At 40.1% G+C, this 25,006-nt stretch overlaps 1 protein-coding gene across 8 annotated transcripts in view; it reads left to right on the top strand.

Moving 5' to 3' along the window:
- Positions 1–24,380, top strand: part of LTBP1 (latent transforming growth factor beta binding protein 1) — a 209,152-nt gene extending 184,772 nt beyond the window's left edge. For 7 of the 8 annotated variants that reach the window (XM_069800474.1, XM_069800475.1, XM_069800472.1 and 4 more), the window contains 6 exons: positions 3,365–3,493; positions 4,821–4,961; positions 7,249–7,419; positions 17,765–17,887; positions 21,429–21,578; positions 23,336–24,380. In XM_069800474.1, coding sequence (XP_069656575.1) covers positions 3,365–3,493; positions 4,821–4,961; positions 7,249–7,419; positions 17,765–17,887; positions 21,429–21,578; positions 23,336–23,505 — 884 coding nt within the window. In that variant the 3' untranslated portion in view covers positions 23,506–24,380. The remainder of the gene's footprint in view (positions 1–3,364; positions 3,494–4,820; positions 4,962–7,248; positions 7,420–17,764; positions 17,888–21,428; positions 21,579–23,335) is intronic. The other variant, XM_069800473.1, reaches the window with a different exon arrangement.
- Positions 24,381–25,006: the final 626 nt, after the last annotated feature.

Raw genomic sequence — 25,006 nt, 5'->3', positions numbered from 1 at the left:
CATAGTATCACATGCTTGATAAATAAGCATCTGTCAGAGTTGCTTCTAGCTAAATCACTAATCTGTCAGACCTGATTCTGACAGATGACAAAAATTGGTGGGACTTGAAAGATTTTGGATTTTTTTCCCAACGATTGTTATGTGTACCTTTCTCGAACTATCCTTCCTCACTGAGTAGGATACTACTAGGTCGGTTTTCCTGTCGAGTTAGTGAGTAGACCATGGCTGAGTTCAGTTCTCTGTTCTACTAATATTTTTTTGTGTTACCCTCAGCAGGTGTTTCTTTGCACATGTAAAGTGCATGGGACATGGAAAAGATACTAAAGGTTATAAGGCACTAATACCCAGATTTGTTCAAACTAATGTGGGTGTAAGACCTCCACTCTCTGGAGGTGTTGCTTTGTCCACCAACTTGGAGTAAAGAACGAAGTGCCATGGGATGAATCCAGATCTCAGACCGATGGTAGCAGGGACCAGTGTTGGACAGACTGACAATTTACATCAAGACAAGTCAGTACTGTCACAGAGCTCATCTTAAAGGACCTAATATGTCCTGAGAGTATTTTTGTTCAGGGATTGTTTAAATGTGTTGTTTATCTTTGCAATGTTGATTTGGGATATGCAGTGTGTATAGTATGTCCAAATGTGTCTCAGAGAAAATCTGCATTGTTTCTGTTGTGCTACCTCAGGGTTGATAATATCTCTAGCTGCCATAAATATTGAAGTGTGGAAATACTTAATCTGGAAATATCTTCCACAAATCTTTGCCATACTAGGACTTTTTCTGTTTTCAGTAAGTGTATTTTGTAATAACCTTAGGAATGGCACACAGGACAAACAATAAATAAGTACTTTTAGTAGCGGGGGGGGTTACAGGGGTGGCTCCTGTAAGAAGCTGCTGGAAGCTTCCCCTGTGTTCGAGAGAGAGCGAGCCTATACCAGCTGGCTCTAAGACGGACCCGCCGCCGGCCAAGGCCGAGCCAAACAGTGATAGTGGTAACGCCTCTGTGATAACATTTTTAAGAAGGAAAAAAAAGTTGGGACGCGGAAAACAGCCACCGGAGAGAGGAGTGAGAACATGTAAGAGAAACAAGCCTGTGGACACCAAGGTCAGTGCAGAAGGAGGGGGAGGAGATGCTCCAGGCGCCGGAGCGAAGATTCCCCTGCAGCCCGTGGTGAAGACCCTGGTGAGGCAGGCTGTCCCCCTGCAGTCCAGGGAGGTCCATGGTGGGGCAGATATCCACCTGCAGCCCGTGGAGGACCCCACGCCGGAGCAGGTGGGTTCCTGAAGGAGGCTGTGACCCCGTGGGAACCCTGCGCTGGAGCAGGTTCCTGGCAGGACCTGCGGATCTGTGGAGAGAGGAGCCCACGGAGCAGGTTTTCTGGCAGGACTTGTGACCCCGTGGGGGACCCACGCTGGAGCAGTCTGTGCCTGAAGGACTGCACACCGTGGAAAGGACCCATGCTGGAGCAGTTCGTGAAGAACTGCAGCCCGTGGGAATGGCCCACGTTGGAGAAAGTTCGTGGAGGACTGTCTCCCGTGGGTGGGACCCCACGCTGGAGCAGGGGAAGAGTGTGATGAGCCCTCGCCCTGAGGAGGTGAAGCAGCAGAAAATAACATGTGATGACCGTAAACCCCATCCCTGTCCCCCTTGTGCCGCTGGGGGGGCTTGGTGGAGAAATCCGGGAGTGAAGTTGTGCCCGGGAAGAAGGGAGGGGTGGAGGGAAGGTGTTCTGAGATTTCGTTTTATTTCTCATTTACCTTACTCTGGCTGATTTGTAATAAAAAGTGAGCTAATTTTCCCTGAGCTGAGTCTGTTTTGCCCGTGATGGTAATTAGTGAATGATCTCTCCTGTCCTTATCTCGACCCGCAAGCTTTTTGTTATATTTTTCTCTCCCCTGTCCAGCTGAGGATGCGGGAGTGATAGAACGGCTTTGGTGGGCACCTGGCGTCCAGCCAGGGTCAACCCATCACACTGTTACATTAACTCATATGTTCCTGTTGCTTTTGTCCACAAGCTTCTGCTTGTAGGAGCAACTCCTATTTTCTCAATTGGAATTATCTGTCAGAAGTGAATATACTCAGCTAGCCTTCTTTGACTCTCCTCCCAGGCTTTCCCATTTTTCCCCAGATGCAAATCCACATTCCATAGGAAAAAGACAGAGGTGTACATGACATTTCTTACTAATCTTTGCATTGTTCTTGCTGCTAAACAGTCAAACTTAAAATATTTAATGTTTGAAGCCACTTAGTGGCTGGAAGAGTGGCTGTAAAAATAGCTTTATAGCACTTTCAGTTCTTCTGGATAAAGTAAGCTTTTGAATAATTCACCTTTGAAAGTGCTGTACAGCTGGAAATGACAGCTTTTGGCTAAAATCTGTGTTGCCCCAGAGTAAATGGGGAGTAAATCTATAGAAGACAGTGGATTAAGACAGTTGGTATTGAGAGAATCACCTACTTTACATTGTGCTTTTTATTGTCATTTTTAATACCAGCCTAGCTTTAACAGACTATTCTAGGTAGGTCTAGCAAATGAAAAGTAGGTTGGAAAAAAGAAGTGAAGGGAATTCCAACAGTAACAAATACATAAATACAAGCCTAGGAAAAAATATGTACAACTGTGAAAAGCTATATATGAGCTAGCATATACTTTCCATGAAACCTCCCTGAAAACATTTAGCCTCATTTGAAAGTGTGGTAGATTCTCTTTGTCAGCTGTCACTAGGTCTATAGTAGTTACAGCCTTATATTTAGCAACAGACACAATTGTTCCTGCATAGTAGGAAGTCTCCACAGAAACTGTGTATATAGCTTTGAAAAAAAGTCACAAGCAGTGCGGATATGAAGATTCCCTACCATGCACAGCAGAGTCACCAAACTGTATGGAGAGAGCAAAGCAATCACAAAGTCCACCCATAAGCATAACTGCTTAGTTAGTTTTGTAATTAGATGGTGTGATGAAATTAGATCCATGGTGGGAATCCCTTGGATAAAGTAAATTATACTGGAAAATACAGGCCATATTCTTCATCTGTTTTGCTTGGAGCTGAGAGCAATGTGATACCAAAGGAAAGAAAGGGGAGCTGCAGATTCTTCCAGTCTCTGTGTGCCATAGGACTTATTCTGACAAGGGAAAGGGAAAGTCATGGTCCACCAGTATTCCCCTTCCCATTCTGGCTATGAGCACACTGTAGCCTCTTCCACACCAGGTTTTTTTTCCTGTGGATATCTGTGCTCTTGGGGCCCTCTGTTTAAAGTGAAGTTTGCTTGAACAGAGAAGTGTATAGGCTTTATTCCATCTTCCTCCCCTGCGTGGCCTCACAATAATTATGGTAACACAACCTTTAATGTTTTCTTCCCAGATGCTGATGAATGCCAACTCTTTGGACAAGAAATCTGTAAAAATGGCTTCTGTTTGAATACACAGCCAGGTTACGAGTGCTACTGCAAACAAGGCACATACTATGATCCTGTTAAGCTCCAGTGCTTTGGTAAGTTTATTTAAAGTGGTCTTGTCATTATAATGGTATGCAGATGGGCAAAACAAGCACACTTATATGGCAGGATTCCCATCAGAACTGCGGTATTCCCAGCAAGGGGAGGAACACTGGGCCTCTGAACTCCTGTAGCAGCTTTTTAAGAGGCATTGGGTCAGTTCCCTTCCCTTCTGCTTGGCTGGGCAGCGATTCCGGCTGACATGGCTATGGCATGTAGAGCAGGGTTTGCTTTATTTGCTTCCTTTTTCAGCAAATTGCTCCCAGGAGTTTGCATCTCCAAAACAGCCCCTTGTGCTCCTTTGAGTGCATAGTTTAGAGCTGGTACCAGTCTTTATGCAGGCAGCACAAAGTGATTGGAGGTGGCTCCCTCCCTAGATGCACACTGCTACTTCATTCTGCCAAGGTACAATTTAGCCTTCTGTTCTTTGTACATGGGGTAAGCAGTGAAAGCCTGTATGCTGAAGCTCACCTTTCATTTGGTAAGTGTGCTGGTTTTACTATAATAAATCAAGTTAACGCAGATTTATTTTTTTTCAAGGACAGATATTTTCCACAAGGAGTTAATATGCAATGTGAAATTACAGTTCAGGTCATTGATAACCCCATGTTAGTCTGCACAACCTTGTACTCCTTTGGTTCTGGTATTCAGCTGAAAATTACTCATACCCATGACCCTGGCTTTTGCTTTGTAAGCAGAAAACCATGTATAATGTGCAGAATAGCATAATGAAAGGAAGTAATTTCTGCAGCCACAATAACAGAGCCTTTCACCTTGGGATTCTATGATTGTTCTTTACAAAGGGTGGGGGTTTTGCTGATTTAATGTAATTTATTTGAAGTAAAATGGCCTGCTCTTCCCTTTGAGCTAAATTTCTGCTTTTCCTCTCCAAGACAAAGTAAGGAATAGAACTACTGTGGCTAGATAAAGCGATCCCTTCTCCTGTTCAGCTCATGAAAAATCTCAGAGTATGCCCACCTCTAATGCCTGCTGGTACTGTCCTAAAGAGATAGGAACATGGGAAGCACCTGCAGCTGTGCTGGGTGCAGGGTATGCCTGGCACTCCAACCCCGCCCCCCCCAGCAAGCCTCCTCATCCAGATGCTCCCTAGTACTTGAGGATTAGCGGTCAGCATCTTGCTGATCTGTCTGTCCTTCTGCATAGGCACAGGCAGGATTTTGCTGCCAGCAGTTGGTATTTGTGGTAATTAACAGAAGGCATGCAGGGAAATCTGCTCCTAATATAGGAAAATATAAATATGGATTAACACAATTCAACTGCTTTGTGCTGGCTCTTCCTGATACATTTCCTTCCATTTTAAAGACACGGATGAATGTCAGGACCCAAACAGCTGTATTGATGGCCAGTGCATTAACACAGAAGGATCGTACAACTGTTTCTGTACACACCCAATGGTTCTGGACGCAACAGAAAAGCGATGCATCAGACCAGCAGATTCAAGTGGTATGATCCATTATACATATTACTGAAGTGAGTACACCTCTATGAGGTGGTGCTGACATGGCTACAGACCCCAGTAAACTTAGACTGGGTCATGGTTGGATGACCCTGCTCTTCTGGAGGATTTGGGAAGGCAGTGCTTGGACCATCATCTGTTGATCCAGAAGGCATCGTGATGTAGGGTTCCACTTTGCCAATGCAGACAGGAGATTGCTGGAAGTATTAATGAGATTAGGCTTGGGCTGGGGAGTCTTCAGCCCCCCAGTTCACCAGCTCTGCATCTGCCTTGTCCAGCCTTGTAGGTAATGAGGCACAGCCTGCTTGCTGTCTCACTAAGGCTGGGATTTGGCTGTGGGCTAATGCTGGAGATTCAGTTTGGAGTGAGTGACTGCTTCTAACAAAGCAAGGAATGAAAACAGGAATAACAGGATATAGGAGGAAATAGCTAAAATTGTATCTGTGCTTTCAATTGATTAATACTGAGGGTACATCAATCTCACATTTTCAAGCTGTGGGATGCAGCATCACTGTTAAAGTAAGGGTTTTGCATGTTCTTTTAATTTCAGTAGACTGATTTCAGAAAAAGTGTTAGATATTATGAGATTCTTAGAAATGTCTCAGAAATTGAGAGCATTATGCAGTCTGCACAGCTTTCTCTATGCCACGCATATCTTTGGAAGAAATGTTACAATGGGATTGATTAATATTGGCACTGTTTAGCCATAAATTCAGACCTCTAGTCCCTGCAACTTGTAATGCATTTTCCTAAGATGCTTCTGTGAAAGCAAATGGGAATACAGACTGAACGCCTGCTGTGGTCAGTCCAAATCATAAGACTGATACTTTTGAGGAGTAATGTGGTCATCCTCTTGCATGAAACTGTGAAAGGACCACAGCATTTCTATTGTTCAATCTTCAGTTAAACAAACCAAGAGCAGGATTGTCCTTTGGTTTCATCTAGGATGTGAAGAGAATGCAAGGGCCTTCCATCACGCAACATTGAGGCTGACACAGCAATGACCTTCTCACCCAGCACAAAGCGCTCAAGCCTTGTATCACTACTAGCAGTGTCCTCCCTAACACAGAGGAGGAGGGGGCAGGCTGGTTCCTTTGCTGCCAGTAGAATTTGGAGTTGGTTGCCGAGACCCACTGCTGCTCTTCATTGTGTGTTCTGGCAAGTTCTTAGTATAGGTATCTAAATGCCGATCACCTTTGCACTTTCAGAACTCATTATTTTACTCTTGAGCTAGGTTTCAATTCTATATTCACCCATGCACCAGTGCATCATGTAGAAATGCAGTAAATAGATACGCACAGACAAAACAGGACCTTGGTTTGTGACAGCACTTATTTTTCACTCTATGTTGGAACAAAATCAAAACCTTGCAGATGTCTTTACAAAACAATTGTGCTGAGGTTTTTACATTCCAAGTGGAAGATTAAGTTTACAGTTCCTCGCCCTCCGATCAGCAGTGATCAGAGATTGCTAGGACTAGGAATTGTTCCTATTGAGATCTTTGTCAGAACTGAAATATTCCAGCTTTGACAAAACTGCATGTTTTGTCAATGTTCATAAGAATGTGACAGTAGGTCACAGCAGTATTCTGTCTCTAACAATAGCTGTAAGTGGATGATTCGGGACCAGAAGAGCAGATAAACAATACTTCTCCTTACACTCCCCAGCACTCTCCCAGCCTCCAGCTATTTTCAGCTCAGGGGATTTCCTGAGCCTGATGTAGTTTGGCTGTTCAGTTAATGGGACTCTCTTCCAAGTATTTGTCCAGTCTCCTGTTGAGCCCATGTAAAATTTTTGTTCAGCTCTGCCCTAGCTGTAAAAGTTCTTTCAGATGCCATTGACGGCAATATAAGAAAAGCAAAATAACAACTTTTAAAGATTCATTCTGTGGATGGAGTTCCCCAAATATTCACCTCTGTCCTAACACTGTTTTTTTGTCAAGCTCTGTTAACTTCCATGAGAGCAGAGCTGAGTCAGTGTTAAGTGTTCAGCAATGACTACTGATCCAGGAAGTTTTATTTCTTGGGTGCCCAACCCAATGTGCTTTCAAATTGGCCTAATAGTGTCAAATCAGAACCTTTTAAGATTTTTGCAAAGCTGAACACTCAAGAGATGACCCACCTCAGGCACTTTAAAATGGTCATGACTTCTAAGCTTAAATTTGTATTCAGCAAAGTCTGTAAAGCTAGGTTATTTTTCTAATCTAAGTTTAGAATATTCTGCATTATTTTAAGTAACTGTGCTGTGATGACCTAATACTGTCTTCTCCATCAGAACAAACTGAAGAAACTGAGGTCTACCAGGATCTTTGCTGGCAGCATCTAAGTGATGATTTTGTTTGTAGTCGACCTCTGGTTGGAAAACAGACTACATATACTGAGTGCTGTTGCCTATACGGTGAAGCCTGGGGCATGCAGTGCGCACTGTGTCCTATGAAAGAGTCAGGTAAGGAAATGTACCTGTCGATTCTTGGAATGAAATCTGAAATACTTAATCAGTTTAATCCCTTGCATTTATATTTGGGCTAATAACATAAGAAAGAACAAAAAAACCTAACCCTTCCAGAACTAATGGAAATTTTTCTCATTAATTAAGGGGAAATCATTACAGTCTAGATTTTGAAAATATAGCTGCTTTTATTTTTTGGCACTTACAAGACCCGTTTCCTTCAGGTGGAACTATCAGTGATTAGCAATTTAGTACCTTGGTGGAAACAGGAGGGCATTTTAAGGGTAGTAGAATTCCTTAACATGACTGAGAAATTAAAAATAATCTCTGAAAATAGAGATGCAGTTCATGTGCACACATACATGATACTCAACAGATTACATAATTGTTTTGGATCTTTGTTGCTGGTATTATACATTCAGATGCATTTTTCAGTGTGATATTCTGCCAGGCTGGGTGCAATTAGATGCGTTTGCTTGATAAGTATTTGGTAAGTTGTGGTTTAGAATAACTAAACCTACCAAAGAATGAGTTGTTATTATGTGGCTATATGCTCAGATATTATGAAATGTACAGGTGAGCAATTTAAGATAAATAAGGGAATTAGAGTACCAATAAGGACTGAAGAATTTCCAGGGAATATAACAATGTTAAAGAAAGCTGACTGACAGTAGTATTTTTAAAATCTTGTTCCAAAATATTTCAGGTAGAAGCTTCTTCTTGTGGTGACTACAAAAGCTAAATGGATATAGAGAGAAATGTTGTCATTGACACACAGACTTATTTCTGGGGACTGGGGACTGGAGAAGAGACCAGTGGAAGCAGCATAGGTATATGTTATGCTGTGCCTGAGATATGTCAGCCCTGGTATACACAGTCTGGTACCATACTAACTTCTTCCCCCATATAAACTATTCCAAGGCCTATTTTGGATGTAGCTTTCTTACTACAAATGTGTCTTTCAGTAATATGGTTTTCCCCGTAGGAATACCATGCTACATTAGTAAAGCATTTTATTCTGATCATACCTGGATTTTTACTCGGGCCTGTGTTACCCTAACCATAAAGTTGTGGCTAAAGCAGTGCATGTTTTACTTGTAGCAAGAACCCTGGAGTTAAAACTACATAGAGAAGCTCAGTGAAGCATTAATGTGGTTGTTTGTGTCTGCTTGGGTTTTATGTTTTTATAATTTACTTGCAAGGTCCCTGAACCTGTTCTTATATATCTTTACTTGTTTGAGTTTGCTTTGGAAGTGCAGCAACTGAAAAAAGCGCTTGATTTTGATGATGTTGGCTGGAGTAACAGCTGGCTGATGCTTACCCCAGAGGGAGACTGAAGAAGAAAAACAGGGCATGACAGCAGCTTGATTTCTAAGATATGGAAATGCCTGAAATGTCTTTGTCAGAAAAAATCTTAGAGGAGGACATTCCCAGGTATTGAATTACCACACCTGCTAAAATAACAATTGCAATGGAATGAAATGTAGTAGTAAAAAAAATACAGGGCAATAGCTAATAGCAAGAATTGTTGCTATGACCTGGAGCTCCTCAGGTGGAAAGACAGAGCAGAATAAAGGAGTTTTTCTTTGTACAAAGTTCATCACATGGTGACAGTGACCCATCTGTGTCATGCAAGCATGCAATCCTGAGAGAAGGAAGGAAAGCTGTTGCTGGTAGAGAGAGTTCAGATAGGTATGAGACTTGCTTCTGGAGATTTCTAGCTAGTTATGTTTAAAGCAGGATAAATCTGAAAAGGAACAGAGGACTACCAAGATAGTCAGGCAATGAGAACCTGTCTTACAAGGGAAGATGAAAAAAGCCAAACCTAGATGCAGAACAATGGCTGCAAATGGTAAGACTCTTCGCTACAGCACAATCATGGAGGATTCCCACAAGCTTTTAGACAACAGCACTGATGTGAAGAAAAAATCAGAACAAGTTCAGTCTGAACATATTTAGGCTTGAAATTAGATGGATTTTCATCATAAGGACCACAGGATTATGGAGCAGCAATCCTGTGACAACAGTGGCGTGCAGATCCCAACCAGCTCTATGAAGAAACTTGAGAAATTCATTTTAAAAAATGACATGAAGGTTCCTGATGGATAACATGCTAAACGTCACTTGGATGACCCTCAGTCAAAGCTGAAGAGCATTATGCTGGATCATAAAAATCTTTCTCCCTCCAGACATAAGATAATTTTTCTGTGAAGTTTAATATGCATTGGAAAGTATCTACTTTAACTGAAACTATGAGGCATACTTTGATCCCAAATACTCCAGATCATCCTTATAGATTGGAACATAGATAGTTAAAAAAAATAAAAGCATATTGAATCTTTATTATGTCAGACAAGCATGCAAGCTTACAGTTCTTAGTGGAGGTGGTATATGCTCATGTGTCCTCGCACACATGCACACACCCACACAGAAACCTGGAAGCCTTTCTCTGTTTTCAGGAACATTTACCAAGAAAAATTTAAAGCTGACTGAACTGAATAAATGATTCATTTGACAAGTCTTCAGTCTGTAGCACTTAAAGTGATATCATTGGCTCAAAAGAGTGCTTTCACACTTCTGGGCCAGGAGGTCACAGGTTCAAGTCCTGGCTGGGGAACCTGGAATTTCTCCATTTTTAAATACTTGTGTATTGTGTTGGCCAGTTTTACTACTGAAGGTGTTTGCTTATTTCCCAAGTTAGGGGCATTCTGAAGATTTGTAACACGTGTTAAAGAAGACCTGGGGATGTGAAAAGCGTTATCACTGGAAGACTTTCACCATGAAATGGGTTGGATCATAGAATGAATCATTCACTGATCTGTGGTTTCCTTTTACCTTGTTTATACTCCCCTTGTATTTGAGGATCTAGATGCTGCACTTAGAAAGAAGGAAATACAGGCCTACCACTGTAAGTGATACATTTGCAAGTCCCTTCTGAAACAAATTCATGCTTTAATAAAAATAACCTCTAACTTTTGTGTCTCGAAAGCACTTCCATTTTTCATAACAAGATTTAAATGTCCTGTTTAAGTAGCATCCAGCATAAAACCAGCAGGAAGATAGAAAACTTCTATAAGAATTGATCCATAGAAATGAAAAAGAAATCCAGCCTTTCATCAGCATGAAAACAGAATTGACATAGTTGCTAAGATTTCCAAAAACTACTAATGGGTGCTTGATCAAACAAACCCCATTGAAAATGACACTAAACATTCAGAGCCTGAGACAAAAATAAGTAACACCTGCTGAAGTATTGCAACTGAACAGCAACATCTTAACAAAAGTAAGACTGATAAGTATTTTGATGACATCAAGGAACAAACTCAAAATACTAGTTCAAAGTCCTCATCAAAATAGTGCAAACCTGAACTGTAGTGATGTGATTGAGTACATCCTACTTGTACAAACAATTTTGTGGGGCAGGCCTTCTTGTCATTAAAGGAAGCAAAGACATTGTTTTCAATTACATTGGTTCTAACATTACGATCTTAGGATATCATCATATTACAGATAAAGGCTTTCACAGATTGCATCCAATACCAAAATGTTAACTACATACTTAAATGTATTCTGTCTGGGCTCATTGTACTTGCCCAAAGAACTTTTAGTAACTATCTTTAAGAAACCTTTGTGTTATTTGAGGTTTGTCATTTGCAATCTGTAATAATTGACCAATTGAAGAAAATTAGAAAATTTGATAGTTCTGTTTTAGATAACAAAAGCAAAACATCCTTTCTTCATTGCACCCACCCCCAAAAAACTCTGTTGGATGCCCTGCCTTCAGAAGTTCTGCTTCCTTGGTCAATTTACTGTTACTGCCCTAAGACTCAACTGCCTCCGTCCAGAGTCCATGCTCTATTAACTGTCAGCAGGACAGACACCGATGGGTTTACCAGATGGGTCAAAGCATCCATGCCAGAAAATGGAGCAACTGGCCAAGACTGAAAAAAACTGAAGTCTAATATAAGGCCATATACACCTTATGTTAACCTGAATATGTAGCATCTGAATTACAAACCTGCTGTGCCTCCAGAAGCTCCTGTGAGATTCTTATGGGACTGCAGTGCATTTTAGACAAGGTGTCTTGTTACAGGGTACAGGAAATTTGAAGGGAGGAGATAGAAGTAACAGCTAGAAAATGTTGAGTAAGGTGGTGTGCAGGGGTCAGTGTTTAATTTAGGGAGACTGCCTATTTTTGTATTTGTAACATGATCTTCTTGGAGTCTGTTACTGCAGTGCACTACCACCTTTGCTTCAGTAACACCTTAGGATGCTAGGAAGGTGGAAGTATGTGCCCGTGAACTAAAGATATGCTGGTCTGTTAAGGCGGGTGCTTTCTCCTTCTGTAGCTGGCTGCCTGGAGAAGTTTTAATATAGAAAAAGGGCATAAGGTAGGACTGGGACTCTGCAGTTTTAACAGATGTCTTAATAACTATTTATTGGGGGGGGGGGGTATATCACTACATCTATAACTAAGAACTTGGTGGTCTGACTACTAAGATAATGCCATGAACACATTCTTAGGCAACTGTAAAGGACACCAGCACTCAGTTTATTGGCCTGCTCATGTGTGTAACCTTATACATACCTTCTCCTCTTTTACTGTAAGTTTTAAGTTCTAGTTTGTGGGTTTTTATGGAACCACTCTATGGTTAGAAGATCTGCAGAAAGGACAATGGTAGAACTCCAGTCAGTAGATGTTACAGATGCTCTGTGGGACTATGAGTCACATAAAGAACTGCTGAAGACTTATGTTGTACTTGAAGTTTCTCTTTATCTCCACCTCAGCATTTGCAAAGCCTAGACTAGGACAACACTGAGGGTAGTGGGTAACGTGAATCATCTGGGGTCTTGTATAATGTGGGATTTTTCTTGGCCAATTTCACATGTTTTTTTAATACAGAAACCCACATCTGTGCTGGTCCTACCAGTTTCCTGTTCTGTGAGGAAAGAGAAATAGGCACCCTGAGCATTAGATTCCTCTGCCCTGTTCTAGACATCTACTTTAGGATGAGATGGTGTCCTAGAAGTGATTATGTCTTTCCATTGACTAAAAAGGCACACTGGATGATTAATTCAGGGGCAACCCCTTGGAGATGCCTACATGTGGTTGTTGAATTCTACCCCTTCTGGCAAAACAGATCGTTTGGATTGCATTTTTGTTGTAAGGAACTCTGTGTATCCTTTGTAAACATTATGAGTTAGTTCTGGGCTAAGCTTCCATATTATGAGAACATGGTGTTCCCTTCAAGTTCTGGCTAATGTCACTCATGAAGATCTGGAAGTACAGGGAAAACCTATGTGTGTAAAGGATGAGTTTCCATCTGTCCTCTTTTGAGATGGTAAAGATCAGTAGGGAGGCACTGGATTAATTTATGAAGACCATTGTTCATCTTTCCATTTAGGATGGCATTGTGCCTCCTTCCTTTCTGGTAAGGACTCTGGACAAATGGATTATCTTTTGCGCTGAAAATATTAGAGTGATGGGCCTTGAATATTCAAAGTCTTACGCTCAGTTGTGCAGATTTTTGGCTGCTTTCATTTCTGTTGATGAAGATTTTCAGTGCTTTTTCTGAAGTTTAGAAGAGACATGCAGAATAGCCTTGGAAGGGTTTTCCTCATGGAACCTCACATTCAAAGTGTACATGGAGGTCAGCAAGGAGTCAGAAAGCCATTTGTGAAGTTGTGGCAGAAACAACCTGACTCTTACTACAGCTGAGCTTCTCCTCAGCGACTTAATTTAGAGTATCCCCATGTGAGGATATGAATATCCTTCTTAACTCCTGAAAAAAATCCTTTAAGACTAGTACCCTTTTTCTTTAGCACCAAGAGTTGTAGAATATATGTGAATGCTGTCCACCACAAACCTCAGTATTCGTTCATGGAAGATGTCAATGAAATTATCTAAATTGTCAAATAGCACAATCTAAATGTAGAGCAGAAATATCTTCAGCTTTGGTTCACAGATGATGCAATCTCCTGAGAGTGCATAAACTTAACCAACTCAGACTGATGTCTAGAACCTCTGGTTGGGAAGGGACATATATTACATGTAATAAATGCTTTCTTGGCTTTGTCCTTCTCTCAAGTGATTTCTTCCATGGTGAAACTGTTGCATTCTTAAATAATTTGAAGGAACTGCCTTGGTGTTGATAGCTTTGGCTCCTTTTTTATGTGTGAGATGGTGACAATTCTGAGAAGCTGGAACAGAAATAAAGCTTAGTTTATGGGCAGGAGCTAGGATTGGCTGTGGTGCAGTTGTTTCATGGTTATGTCAGGAAAAGCGCTTTTATATATAATGTTTTGCTTTAAATACATGAAATATGGAATAATTTTTCTGACTAGAGAATTTGGGATTTTTAGGCCTCTAGATACAAATAAGGTCCACACAGGCTTGCGCAGGTACAGCAACTGTACATGCAAATTAGATGCACATTTGCACAGCTGCACTTGTGCTAACAAGCATCTAAAAGCCAGTCAGTCCATCCAATTTATGTTGCGTTGTCTCTGTCAGCCTAGCTTTCATCACCAATTACAGCTAACGTCTGTGCCAGTACGCATGTGCATCTAGCTGTAATCCCCTAACACACTTGTTTTATATGCACACATCTGACTTAAAAAATGTCCTTTACATTTTTGGAAGCATACATCAGCTTCCTTTTACAATAGCTACCCTAAGTTATACAACAAGCTGTCTCAATGCTTCATTTGCAAGTTACGAGAAAAACTTAGAAACACATGGAGCAATGTAGACTATATTAAAAACACAAATCTTTTTTTCCTCTTGAACTGCAGTTGTATTGTCGCTGATCACAGCCAGGAAGTAAGCAAGCAGAGAAAATAAATCCATATAGAAAAAGGTTTTATCGTTGATGGTGAATTACATAAAATGATTTTTATCTTTATTTTTTACTTTACATGAAAGGTTATTTTGAAAGTGAGCTTTAATTTCTGTGACAACTAAAATGTTTTGTCATTCAGGGGTAGTTACACATTTTCCCTTGCTCTCTGCCCCCTTACCACCTTCTCAATCTAAGTCTCCTACTGTCATCTCCCTAGGGCAATATCATGCTGTTCTCTCACTTGCTGCAACCTTCTCTGCACCAGTCATGCTTTTACCCACAAATCTTACAGCACTTTGTTCATTCAGTTCCCTTCCCCGGAAAACTGTGACCAGCATACAGCACAGTGACCCAAAATATACTGGTTTTAATTTGAACTGTAGGAACATAGCATAGCAAGGGGAAAAGTTTAAAAAAACACAAATTGCACATACACATCTGTCCTGCTGTAACTTGTTCTATCCTCCAGAGTGGGACTCCAATGGGTTCATTTTTCTCAGGCATCCAGGTCTCTAGTTTACCTTATTTCAAAATGCCGGTTCTCATGATCTTTCCAGAATGTGGCCCCCAAATACCTTTCAGTCTTTGTACTCTCCTCTCTGCCCACCCTTTTCTTCCCTGGAAAAAAAAGACAAGCTCAGCAAGGTGGCATAGAAAACTTGCCATTGTTATTGGTCCTGAGTTTCTACTGTTGGTTTCTTAGGTGGGTTGCTGTTGCTCTCCTTGGGTTTATCTCCTGAGCACCTAGCAACTGAATCAACACATTACAAAAGACAAGAGATAAAGTCTACACTACTCGTACAACAAAATAGAACATAGAGTATTAAGAGAGTATTATAGGTAATTCCAAATTGTCACAGTGTGTATCAAAACAATTATATATATATAAGGAATTATATATATATATAAGGAGGATAGGTGTATACATTCTAAAGTGACTTAGGACTATTTAAATGCTCTGTCAGCTTTTGTATTGAAGCGCTATATACAAATAATGTATAAATTATTAAAATATTAGAGTGTATTAACAAATGGTTAAGCATAACAGACTTCAAGAGGTTAAGAGATTATTACCATTGTATGTATAGTCTTGTAGAAGACCTCGATGTAGTTACAACTCCTTGTAACAAATACCAAGTTTACAGTATGCCCTAAAACAGCTCTTCATCATTTTGTAGCCACTAATTTACTTATAATGAGACCTAAAAATGCAGACATCAGAACTTGACTGGCGAAGGACAAGTATGGCAGGAAACAAGTTTCTATTGTCAACATTTCTTTATTCTTCTTTAGATAATAAACAACTTTGTGTTGGCAAACGTGCAATGTCAAATAGTCTTGCACAATATTCAAACTACCCAACTTTCATGTACATGAGAGCTTCAGCCCTATGGATTTTCACATGTTCCAACTGCTTCCTTCAGAAGAAAAACATTGTTTCTACTACCAGTATCACTAAGTGCAAAATTGGCACTGAGTAATCTGAGAAGCCAATGTCCAGGTTCTGTCCAATCCTTTCCATCAGATCACATTCATGTGGAAGGAGTGGTGATCCCTCAGACATGCTTGCCTTGTCCTGTTGCTGTTCACTGACTGTTTTTGCATGGTGGTTTCTTCCACACAGGCCAGATGAATTAGTATTTTCCAGTAGAGCATAGATTTCCTTTGCCAAGAAATTTGCGTGCATCTGTGAGAAAGTGCTTTTACACTGCTGCAACAGCTTTTCTCTGTGTATGTATCAAAGCCCTTGGGCATAATGAGTAGCTCAACACAAAACAATGAAGGAGTCAGTCTGAGATGATAACCTGGCTGTCCCCATATGTAGATGTCATCTGGGGTTAGATGGGGGAAGGAAGAATAGGGTGTTTCTGGTCCTATGATAGCTCTTAAAACTATGCTCATTATCATAGTATCTCACTGGGAAGCTGTGCATTAAGGGATTTAAGTAACATTTGCTATATGCTGTTTATTTTCTCATGCTGGCTTGGTTTCATGTGCCATGGGATGTCTCTCTTGGGCAGTGTAGTTTTAATCTGGGAGAGGAGAGGGTTGTTTGAATATAATTACTGTATATAAATATATTCTGGAGGATGCACATCAGAGGAAATCACCTTGCACTTGAAGCAGAAGGTGGTGAGATTTACAATGACTTATAAGTTCTCTGGGGAGTTCATTCTGCAGACTCGAACTGGCACCCATGACAGTTCTGGATGTGCACAGAAAAGCTTTGCCTGTACTGTACAGTCTTAGCTCTCAAAGAGCCAAGTTGTTGACCACAGAATTCAAACAGACTTTTGAACACTTTTTTGTTTTCCGTACAAAATAAAGCCATTCCAGGTGGAGGAGACACTACCTGTGAAAATAAAAATACAATGCTGGGCAGCAAGTGGGGCTGTGCTCTGCACTGTCTAGAGGCAGTCTGGATTTATCCAACTATTTGCTGTCTGGGACAGTTCTACACAGCATGAGGTTTCTGGCTCTGTAACCATCTGCAATTCTTGGATCTTGTATTTTCTTAAGGCTTTTTTTCCTCTCTCTCTTTTGGTGGTTTTCTTTCCCGTCCTTACTGTGCCTGATTCTCAGAACACCAGGCAATCTTCACAGAAACAGATGCTAAATAGTCTGTAGCAACAGTAAAGGAGCACCTGGATTGCTGTATTTTAACAACATTTCTATTTTCAAATAAACTGTCTTGTATATATTTTAGCAAATGGTAATGGAAACAGAGGTGACACAATAAATCAAATAAAAAAATCAAACTCTGCATCAGCATTTTAGACATGGACTCTGACACTCAAAATGAAGAGTTGCTTTGGTCTGCTTCAACTTGTGTAGTTGGAGCCTGTTGGAGAGAGGCCGAAAATCAGAGTATAACTTTTTCTCCTGTGCATTTCCCCTTGCCCTTTGAGGTTCACAGCCAAAGAGGCTTTGAACAGCACTCATACTTAAGCCTGTGGTTTGAAGATGCAGTTTGCAGATGAGTGTGGGCTATTTTAGAAGGATTTTTCATTCTGTGATTTCTGCAGGTTGGCTGACAGTGCCAGAAACATGGCCCTACTTGTTCCAGTTTGCTTCCTTTGGGGTGGCTTCTGCTACCAGCCGTGATGGTCTAGGATAGCCTTTGTTCCACCAGCATGAGGGGTGTAACCATAGATAGCCCTGGAGAGGGGTGCATTGGCAGTGGATTACACAGCATCCCTCTGCTCTTGCTTCCCATGCAGGCCAGAAGAACCTGACCCATAACTTTTTGTACAGTTATTGACTCAAATCTATCCCTTGTGTTATCCCTATTATGACTTAATAGTCTGTATTTGGCTCATTAACAGTTTAATGACATTCTTCTTGAAGGAGAATGCTTTGTGGAAATTGCAGATTTATGGTGTTTCTAGGAAGATGTTTATTTCCAGCTAATATGAACCACAGCTCACTGGGACTAACATACTGCAGCCTGTGTTACAAGTGTTATTAGGTTTATATCCTATTTTCTTTCCCCCCCTCAGAGGATTATGCCCAGCTGTGCAACATTCCTGTTCCAGGATCTCGACAGCCATATGGACAAGATGCTTTGGTTGACTTTGACGAGCACTACACTCCAGAAACTAATCCATATTTTGTTGAAGACCGTAAGCAAGTTTCTCTGTTATGTAAAATACTTGAAATGAGGGTTGTAACTTGGATTATTTCCCTGTAGCTGGCTTCATTCTTCTGTTTGCTTCTGAGTAATGTGGCCTATTTGTGTTTTAGTTATTCCTATGACACTAGCTTTCAGTCAGGTGTTCTGGTTCAAGAGCCAGTGTTGTATAAGAGTCCAGTTGGGCTCAGAGTACAATATTAATTTTTAATATAGTGAAATAGTTTGTGTCAAGTGTACTAAATGTGTATTTACCAACAGATTCACAGCTAAAGGTCAAAAGGATTGCCAGTTTTCCTTCTCACAAATTAATTTTCCTTTGGAGCATGGGACAGATTTCCTCGGAGTGCATTTAGTTTAAAAGAAAAAAAAAATCCCTTCACGCCAGCTTTCCATGATTTTCCAGCAGAATTTATATGGGGGAAATGGAGAGCATGCAAGTCATTCTCGCTCAACAGAGAAAATGTACAGCACAGTATGATCAGAGTATGCATGCATATAGCCTTCGGGCTAGATGGAACAGCCTGCCAAGCAGGGTGCGAGGGATTGCATATAGCATCTCAGTTTTACTTCAGGACTATCAGGGTTCTTTATGGGTCTGGCCCAGCTCGCTGTTAAGACTTGTGGGAGACAAATGCTTACAGATCTCAGTATCTTCCTCAAAATCAGTCACCCTGTACAGGTCTAGCATATTTCATCAGTTTTAGAGAACAAAAATGGATATATCAGAAGGAACTGGTAACTTCCTGTGCTTTTTACACATGGCCTACGAGTTGCCACTACCTTCCTTCCCAAAGTGCTTCTCCTGTACAAGGAGTTATCTTTAAAGTAACGGTAATAGGTCAAAACAGGGTAGGAGGATTACAGCACACTATTAGAAGGGTGGTATGCATTTCTTGCGCATATTGCACTTTATGCATTTATACAGAACTACATAAATCAGATTAATGAGTTCATTACTATTTAGCATTTAAATGACTTTCTAGCTCTACACAGAATTGTGAAATGTCTTATTTCCTTATATCCAGGTGATTTTAATTAAACAGTACTTGATGTCTAATTGAAATGTCACACAGATGCTAACTACCAAACACAATGAAAAGCCCAGAAAAATGACTGGGTAACCAATGTGATTGATAAAGTACTGAGTGGGAAAGAAGCACTTCACAAGTTATAAGCAGTGGTGAATAAATACGATAAAATAGTGGACAGTTTTGAATCTACAGCTGAGTCCAGTCTTAGGGACAGAGGCTTAAGAGCTCATGTCTCTTGCTGCCATCCTATCACTGGATCAAATACAATGGCAAGCAAATGCATAAGAAACCCAAAGCACACAGCTGTATGACTGTCCTGATGAGAGGCATATTCCCTAACAGATACAGTTGCCACATGTTTAGGGCATCAAAGACTTCAAGGTCATAATCCTGCTGCAGTCTGTATGAGGAATACAACAATACCTCCCATCCCATAGCAAGGCCATGTACTTCAATGTAGTATTTGTCACCTGTGTGCAATCAACTTCTACAGAACTAAATATGCCTATTAGAATTACAACCCAGGTCTCATCCAGCTGTTTTGAAGAAGAATATTTTGTGAAGTAGAACTTGCTGTGAGTGATAAATATTTTGGCTTCAGCTAGTTAAAATTACAACATACTGTATTTATCAGAGAGAGAGGGGGAGAAAAAATACATATATATGCGTGTACATATATACTGTATGTGAAATAAATGATGCCTTTATTTAAAAAATATCTATGTGTTTGGGGGGGCACCTTTCCCCTTTCCGGCACTGTTTGTTTTCTAAATTAGAAAAGATCTTCATTTTAAAGGACCCTCATGAGCCCTCTGCAAGCTTTATTAGAGGACTTGAGAACATAAGGAAACTTGATTAAGTTTCTTACTACATTGTTACCATATATCATGACAGTTTGCTCAATATCCTCAGTACAACTGCACTGAGATGTGATTTACTAGCTTTGTGGAAAAGACTATAATGTTTCCCAGTTAATGTACACTTGTATACATCCTATGTATTATATATCTTCTTGAGATGTGGCATATGTCAGCAAGTACTTATGTCACATTATGTGTTCAGTGTCTCCAGAATTTATTCAGTGTATGACTGACCAGCATGATCCTTACTAAGAATCCCACCATGCTAGAGGAAATCCAGGAGAGAAACAATATACATAGTCAAAAAGAGGGGCAGTGGAAATGACAGTACAGAAGTTAAATGGAGGATGATAACAGAAAGGACAGAGTAGGAAAGGCAAAGCAGGTTAAGAGGAAAGAGGGCCTCAAGAACCAAGACAGGATGGAGTAAATATAAAAAGACATGAGAACAAGCACAAGGAAAGGGAGAAATTCACATTCCTAGGTAGCTTTGCAAATCTACATATCACAACTGTTGCAACAATATAAATCAGTAAACAGGTTTTAGATAAACCAATGGTTTGTTTGTGGAGTCGCTATATTACTTATATGTTATGGGGCAGATGGGGAGATGTATCCTACTCTATTCCACTCCAGCTCCAATTTCCCCTCTATATATTCATTATGCTGGTAAACCTACAACTCTCAAATATTCTCAACTTTTTCCTCAGAAGTGCTTTTGATGTGATGGGCTGCCACCTGCAGTCCTGTTACATCACTGCTGCATGAATAGAAAGCTAGTGAAAAAACTTGTGCAGGACTAACAGGAGCAATTCAGTCCTAGAGAGAATCTCTGAACATGTAAAAATGTCAAATAATTTTTTTAAGTATAAATCCTTCCTTATACATAAAAGCATAACTGTCAAAAAGGCCTTAAGTCAGGGAGCACAAAAGACACTGTACAAACCACTGAATACAAAGACAACTCTTTAGCTTTGACTACTCACCATCTAGAATTATGACATGGAGCGACTGGTAGATTATAGGTATTTGTACTGGCACCAGTCGCTGAAGTACCAGCCAAAGGGTTGTTAACCAAAACCACAACAGGAAAGCAGTCTCTGATTTCTTCTTACTTTCCTTAAGGCAGTTAAAATTGATTTTTTTTTTTAATATGTTTTTTTCTAGATAAATTAGAATGCATCTCTTCCTCCCTACACACACCTTATTTTTCTAGAATACTGTTTTAAGAAACTTTTACCCCAAACTGCACTACCATTTCTTACCTTTGTTTCCATAAAGGCTGGTACATGCAATTCAAATAAAAGGTGCTATTTGGAAAACACTGATTTATCCTTTAAAAAATATACTGTCAAATTATGCAGTTTTCTTTACAAAAAAAATCACAGATGTTTAACACAAATTAAAAACTTAAGAGTTCACAAAGTTATTCAGTTTTCATCTTGAACCATATCACAGCACTTTTCTAGTACATTTAAAACTCCAGATGGTGCAGATCTGCTAAAGCTGACCTATTTTCTGCAAAGTCAAGTCACATTCCAGTACGCTTCTGAGAGAATTTCGGACTCTCACTATACATTTGGGTATACTGATTCAACAGCTCTATAACTTACTTGTTTGCAATTCTTTCTCCACCCAGGTTTTCTGAACAGCTTTGAGGAGTTACAAGCAGAGGAATGTGGTATTCTGAATGGATGTGAAAATGGCCGATGTGTAAGAGTCCAGGAAGGCTACACCTGTGACTGCTTTGATGGTTATCACCTGGACATGGCCAAAATGACTTGTGTTGGTGAGGATAGCATATTACTTCATCTTCTTCTGTTAGTCTGTCAGTTTACTCAGTTACTTGACCTAAGGAGGGGCTGGAACAAAGGGGTTAGAGATGATCACCTGAATTGTATTACAGATGCCAGCTTCGTTTTATTTTACTGTAAAGGCCAGTAAATATTGTTACAGAAATAACTATGTCAGTGTTCCTCAGTTCATCTTGGTCATTACAGCTGTGTTCAGTTAAGAGCCTAGAAATGAGCAGACGCACATTTGTGTAATTGTCGTGGTTTAACCCCAGCCAGCAACTAAGCACCACGCAGCCACTCACTCACTCCCCCTCCATCCAGTGGGATGGGGGAGAAAATCAGGAAAAGAAGTAAAACTCCTGGGTTGAGATAACAACGATTTAATAGAACAGAAAAGAAGAGACTAATAATGATAATGATAACACTAATAAAATGACAACAGTAGTAATAAAAGGATTGGAATGTACAAATGATGTGCAGGGCAATTGCTCACCACCCACCGACCGACACCCAGCCAGTCCCCGAGGGCGAATCCCTGCCCCCCACTTCCCAGTTCCTAAACTAGATGGGACGTCACATGGTATGGAATACCCTGTTGGCCAGTTTGGGTCAGGTGCCCTGGCTGGGCATGAGAAGCTGAAAAATCCTTGACTATAGTCTAAACACTACTGAGCAACAACTGAAAACATCAGTGTTATCAACATTCTTCACGTACTGAACTCAAAACATAGCACTGTACCAGCTACTAGGAAGACAGTTAACTCTATCCCAGCTGAAACCAGGACAGTAATGAAGCTTAAACGTCTATCAGTAATTTAACACTAATATGCAGAACAAATGTTTTTCAAAGGCTTTAGTGAGCTAAGAGGATGGAACTGGATCCAGAGTAGAAGAGTAATTTTAGGATCAGATTTTTAGAGCAGTTGAATCACCTAAATATGCAGATAACCACTTGGTGGGGTTTTGCCCCTGATTTTCACTGATTTGAACAGTCAACAAACTCAACTATTCCTCTCACTCAAACAAGTAAATCTGCACAACTACTAACCAGGACATATAACGACTATGTCTTCAGTTAAAACAACAAAACATGGGAACGGCAAGTGTCAGTGAGAAGATGAAGCAAAACAATACCCCTCAGTGTAGAAGCCTAGTAGAGACTGTGCATGTGTATTTCAGTTTAAGGTCTGTACTAACCTTGCTTAGCATTACACTTTGTAACCTGCAGCTGAGGTCTCCCAGCTGTATCATGATAAGCTGCCTGTGTGCCTTGTAATCTTTAGGACTTCATGACAAGCTGGCCTCCTTAGCAAGAAAAGATAGAGCTCCTGTGTATTTCAGGCCAATGCTGCACAATATTGAGGGCAGGTAGTTTGCTGTTCACAACTATTTAGTTGACAACACCAACAGCTCCTAAAGTATTTGGGTTTTTACAATACAGATATTATAGTGAGAACTTGGAACTTCTTTCTTACAAGCCACTTTTCAGTCATCAGATAAAAACCTGTTATTATATTTTTGTTTTGCAGCTTAGGCTGAACTTGGACTTGGTAATCTAACAGTTTAAGGCCGTTTAATACACTATTGATTTCCTGTGATAATTTCAGCCTGATTCCACCTGATTTGAACTGAAAATAAAGTTCTCAGTGTATTCATACAGCATGTTCTACTCCTGACAATGCTCGAAATAAATTAGTTTTACCTACACACCAGACTTAAGTACATGTCTTTTGATGTCCCCTTTTTGCAGATGTGAATGAGTGCAATGAGCTGAACAACAGGATGTCTCTCTGCAAGAATGCCAAATGCATTAACACAGAAGGTTCGTACAAGTGCTTGTGTCTCCCAGGGTACGTACCTTCAGACAAGCCAAACTACTGCACACCACTGAACTCAGAACTAGACAGTGAACTGGAGTAGAGGAAAATCTCCATACCCTAAGCCCGTATACTCTGCACTGTATAAAGAAAAAGAAGAAAAGTATTTAACTTGAGAAGAGAAGGTACCAGAGTAGCAAACATAAGGGGAGAAAAGCATTAAAATGTGTCAAAGGTGAGACATGATGGGCTATTGTATATCAGCTTCACTGAAGTGACAGACCAAATGGACACATTACTCTGTATGAAAGAAACAATCAAGTATATAGTGGGTTCATAAGAAAAAAAAAAATCTTTGAAAATAATAAAAAACAGTGCTGTTATTTTAAACAGAAGAGCTTTGGTTTTTTGGTTTGGGTTTTGTTTTGTTTTTTTTACTATTGCTTGATTAATTTGGCATTTAAATAGTGATGGAAATATTTTATATTACTATGTCATTTTTTGATTGTTCAGTTCCTTGCCTACTGTTTCTTTTCAGACCTTTTTTCTGATCAGTACAAATTCTATGATACAGATATTCTTAGGCCATTTTATAAGAACTGTTACACAGGGTAATGCTCCTCCTTCTCTGGAACATTGGTCAGTGACTTTTTTTTAATTTGCTAGTTGTCTGCCCTGTGGAGCAGGCACCATTTGTTTTCAAATGTTTATATACCTTGGCGAAAAGTCCTTATATTCATTTTGTATTCTGTATGGTTGTTATGGCACTTAAAGTCTTTAGAACCTTTCTTGCCAAGTTCAAAGCTGCTAGTGGACAACATTGGATTCCTTTTGTACATTAAAACAAAAGATTTTTAGCTCATGTCTGTATTGTAATGTGTAAATTGAAGACAAGAGAGATCTTGTATGATTACCCTAACATATTAAAGCTGTATATTAAAACTCAATAAAATCACCTTTTTTTTTAGAAAAAAGCTATTTACTAATTGTAGGCATTTTTGTTCTTTTTTTTGGTGTTTCTGTTAGAAGAGTCAATGCCTTGGGTGTTTACAGTACTAGAATTAATTTACATTACAATAGTTACAGGGAGTTGTCTAGCTGGTTTTCCCTTCCCATGCTGTTTTAATAAGACCAGAATCTGAATTAGTTAATGCCTGAAGTTAGGCTTCCAGAGGGAAGATTTCAAACACAGACCTACGAGACTGTTTGACTTGGAAGGTGATTCCCATGGAATTTTTCTTCTTTCCTGGTTTAGGCATGTTTCCCACTAAATCTGCAAATAAGGCTCTTCAGTATGATGGCCTGGTTTTCAGAAAATACTGAAGAGAAGGGGGAGAATTTCCTTTTCTTGATGAACTGTACCTTCCCATCAGCTCTATTTTTCAGTGGAAGGAGAGAAAGAGATTAGGAGAATGACAGATGTTTCACTTTGACCTTCTCCAGAGTGAAAAAGGTTGCTTTGGAAATCCCAAAACAGGTCCTTTTGATATTTTCCAAATGAAAGATTTTTGCTGTGTCTTTTAGACTAGCCCTACATTAAAAGGAAAAGGTTAACATAAGACTTCAAAAAGTGAGCCAAATAGGGTCCAATTGTCCAAAAATTA

Source organism: Haliaeetus albicilla, chromosome 13 (genome assembly GCF_947461875.1).
Source record: "Haliaeetus albicilla chromosome 13, bHalAlb1.1, whole genome shotgun sequence".
In the NCBI taxonomy this organism is placed as follows: Eukaryota; Metazoa; Chordata; class Aves; order Accipitriformes; family Accipitridae; genus Haliaeetus; species Haliaeetus albicilla.
Note: the sequence above shows the minus strand (reverse complement) of the source record. Positions and strands in the feature narration are given on the sequence as shown.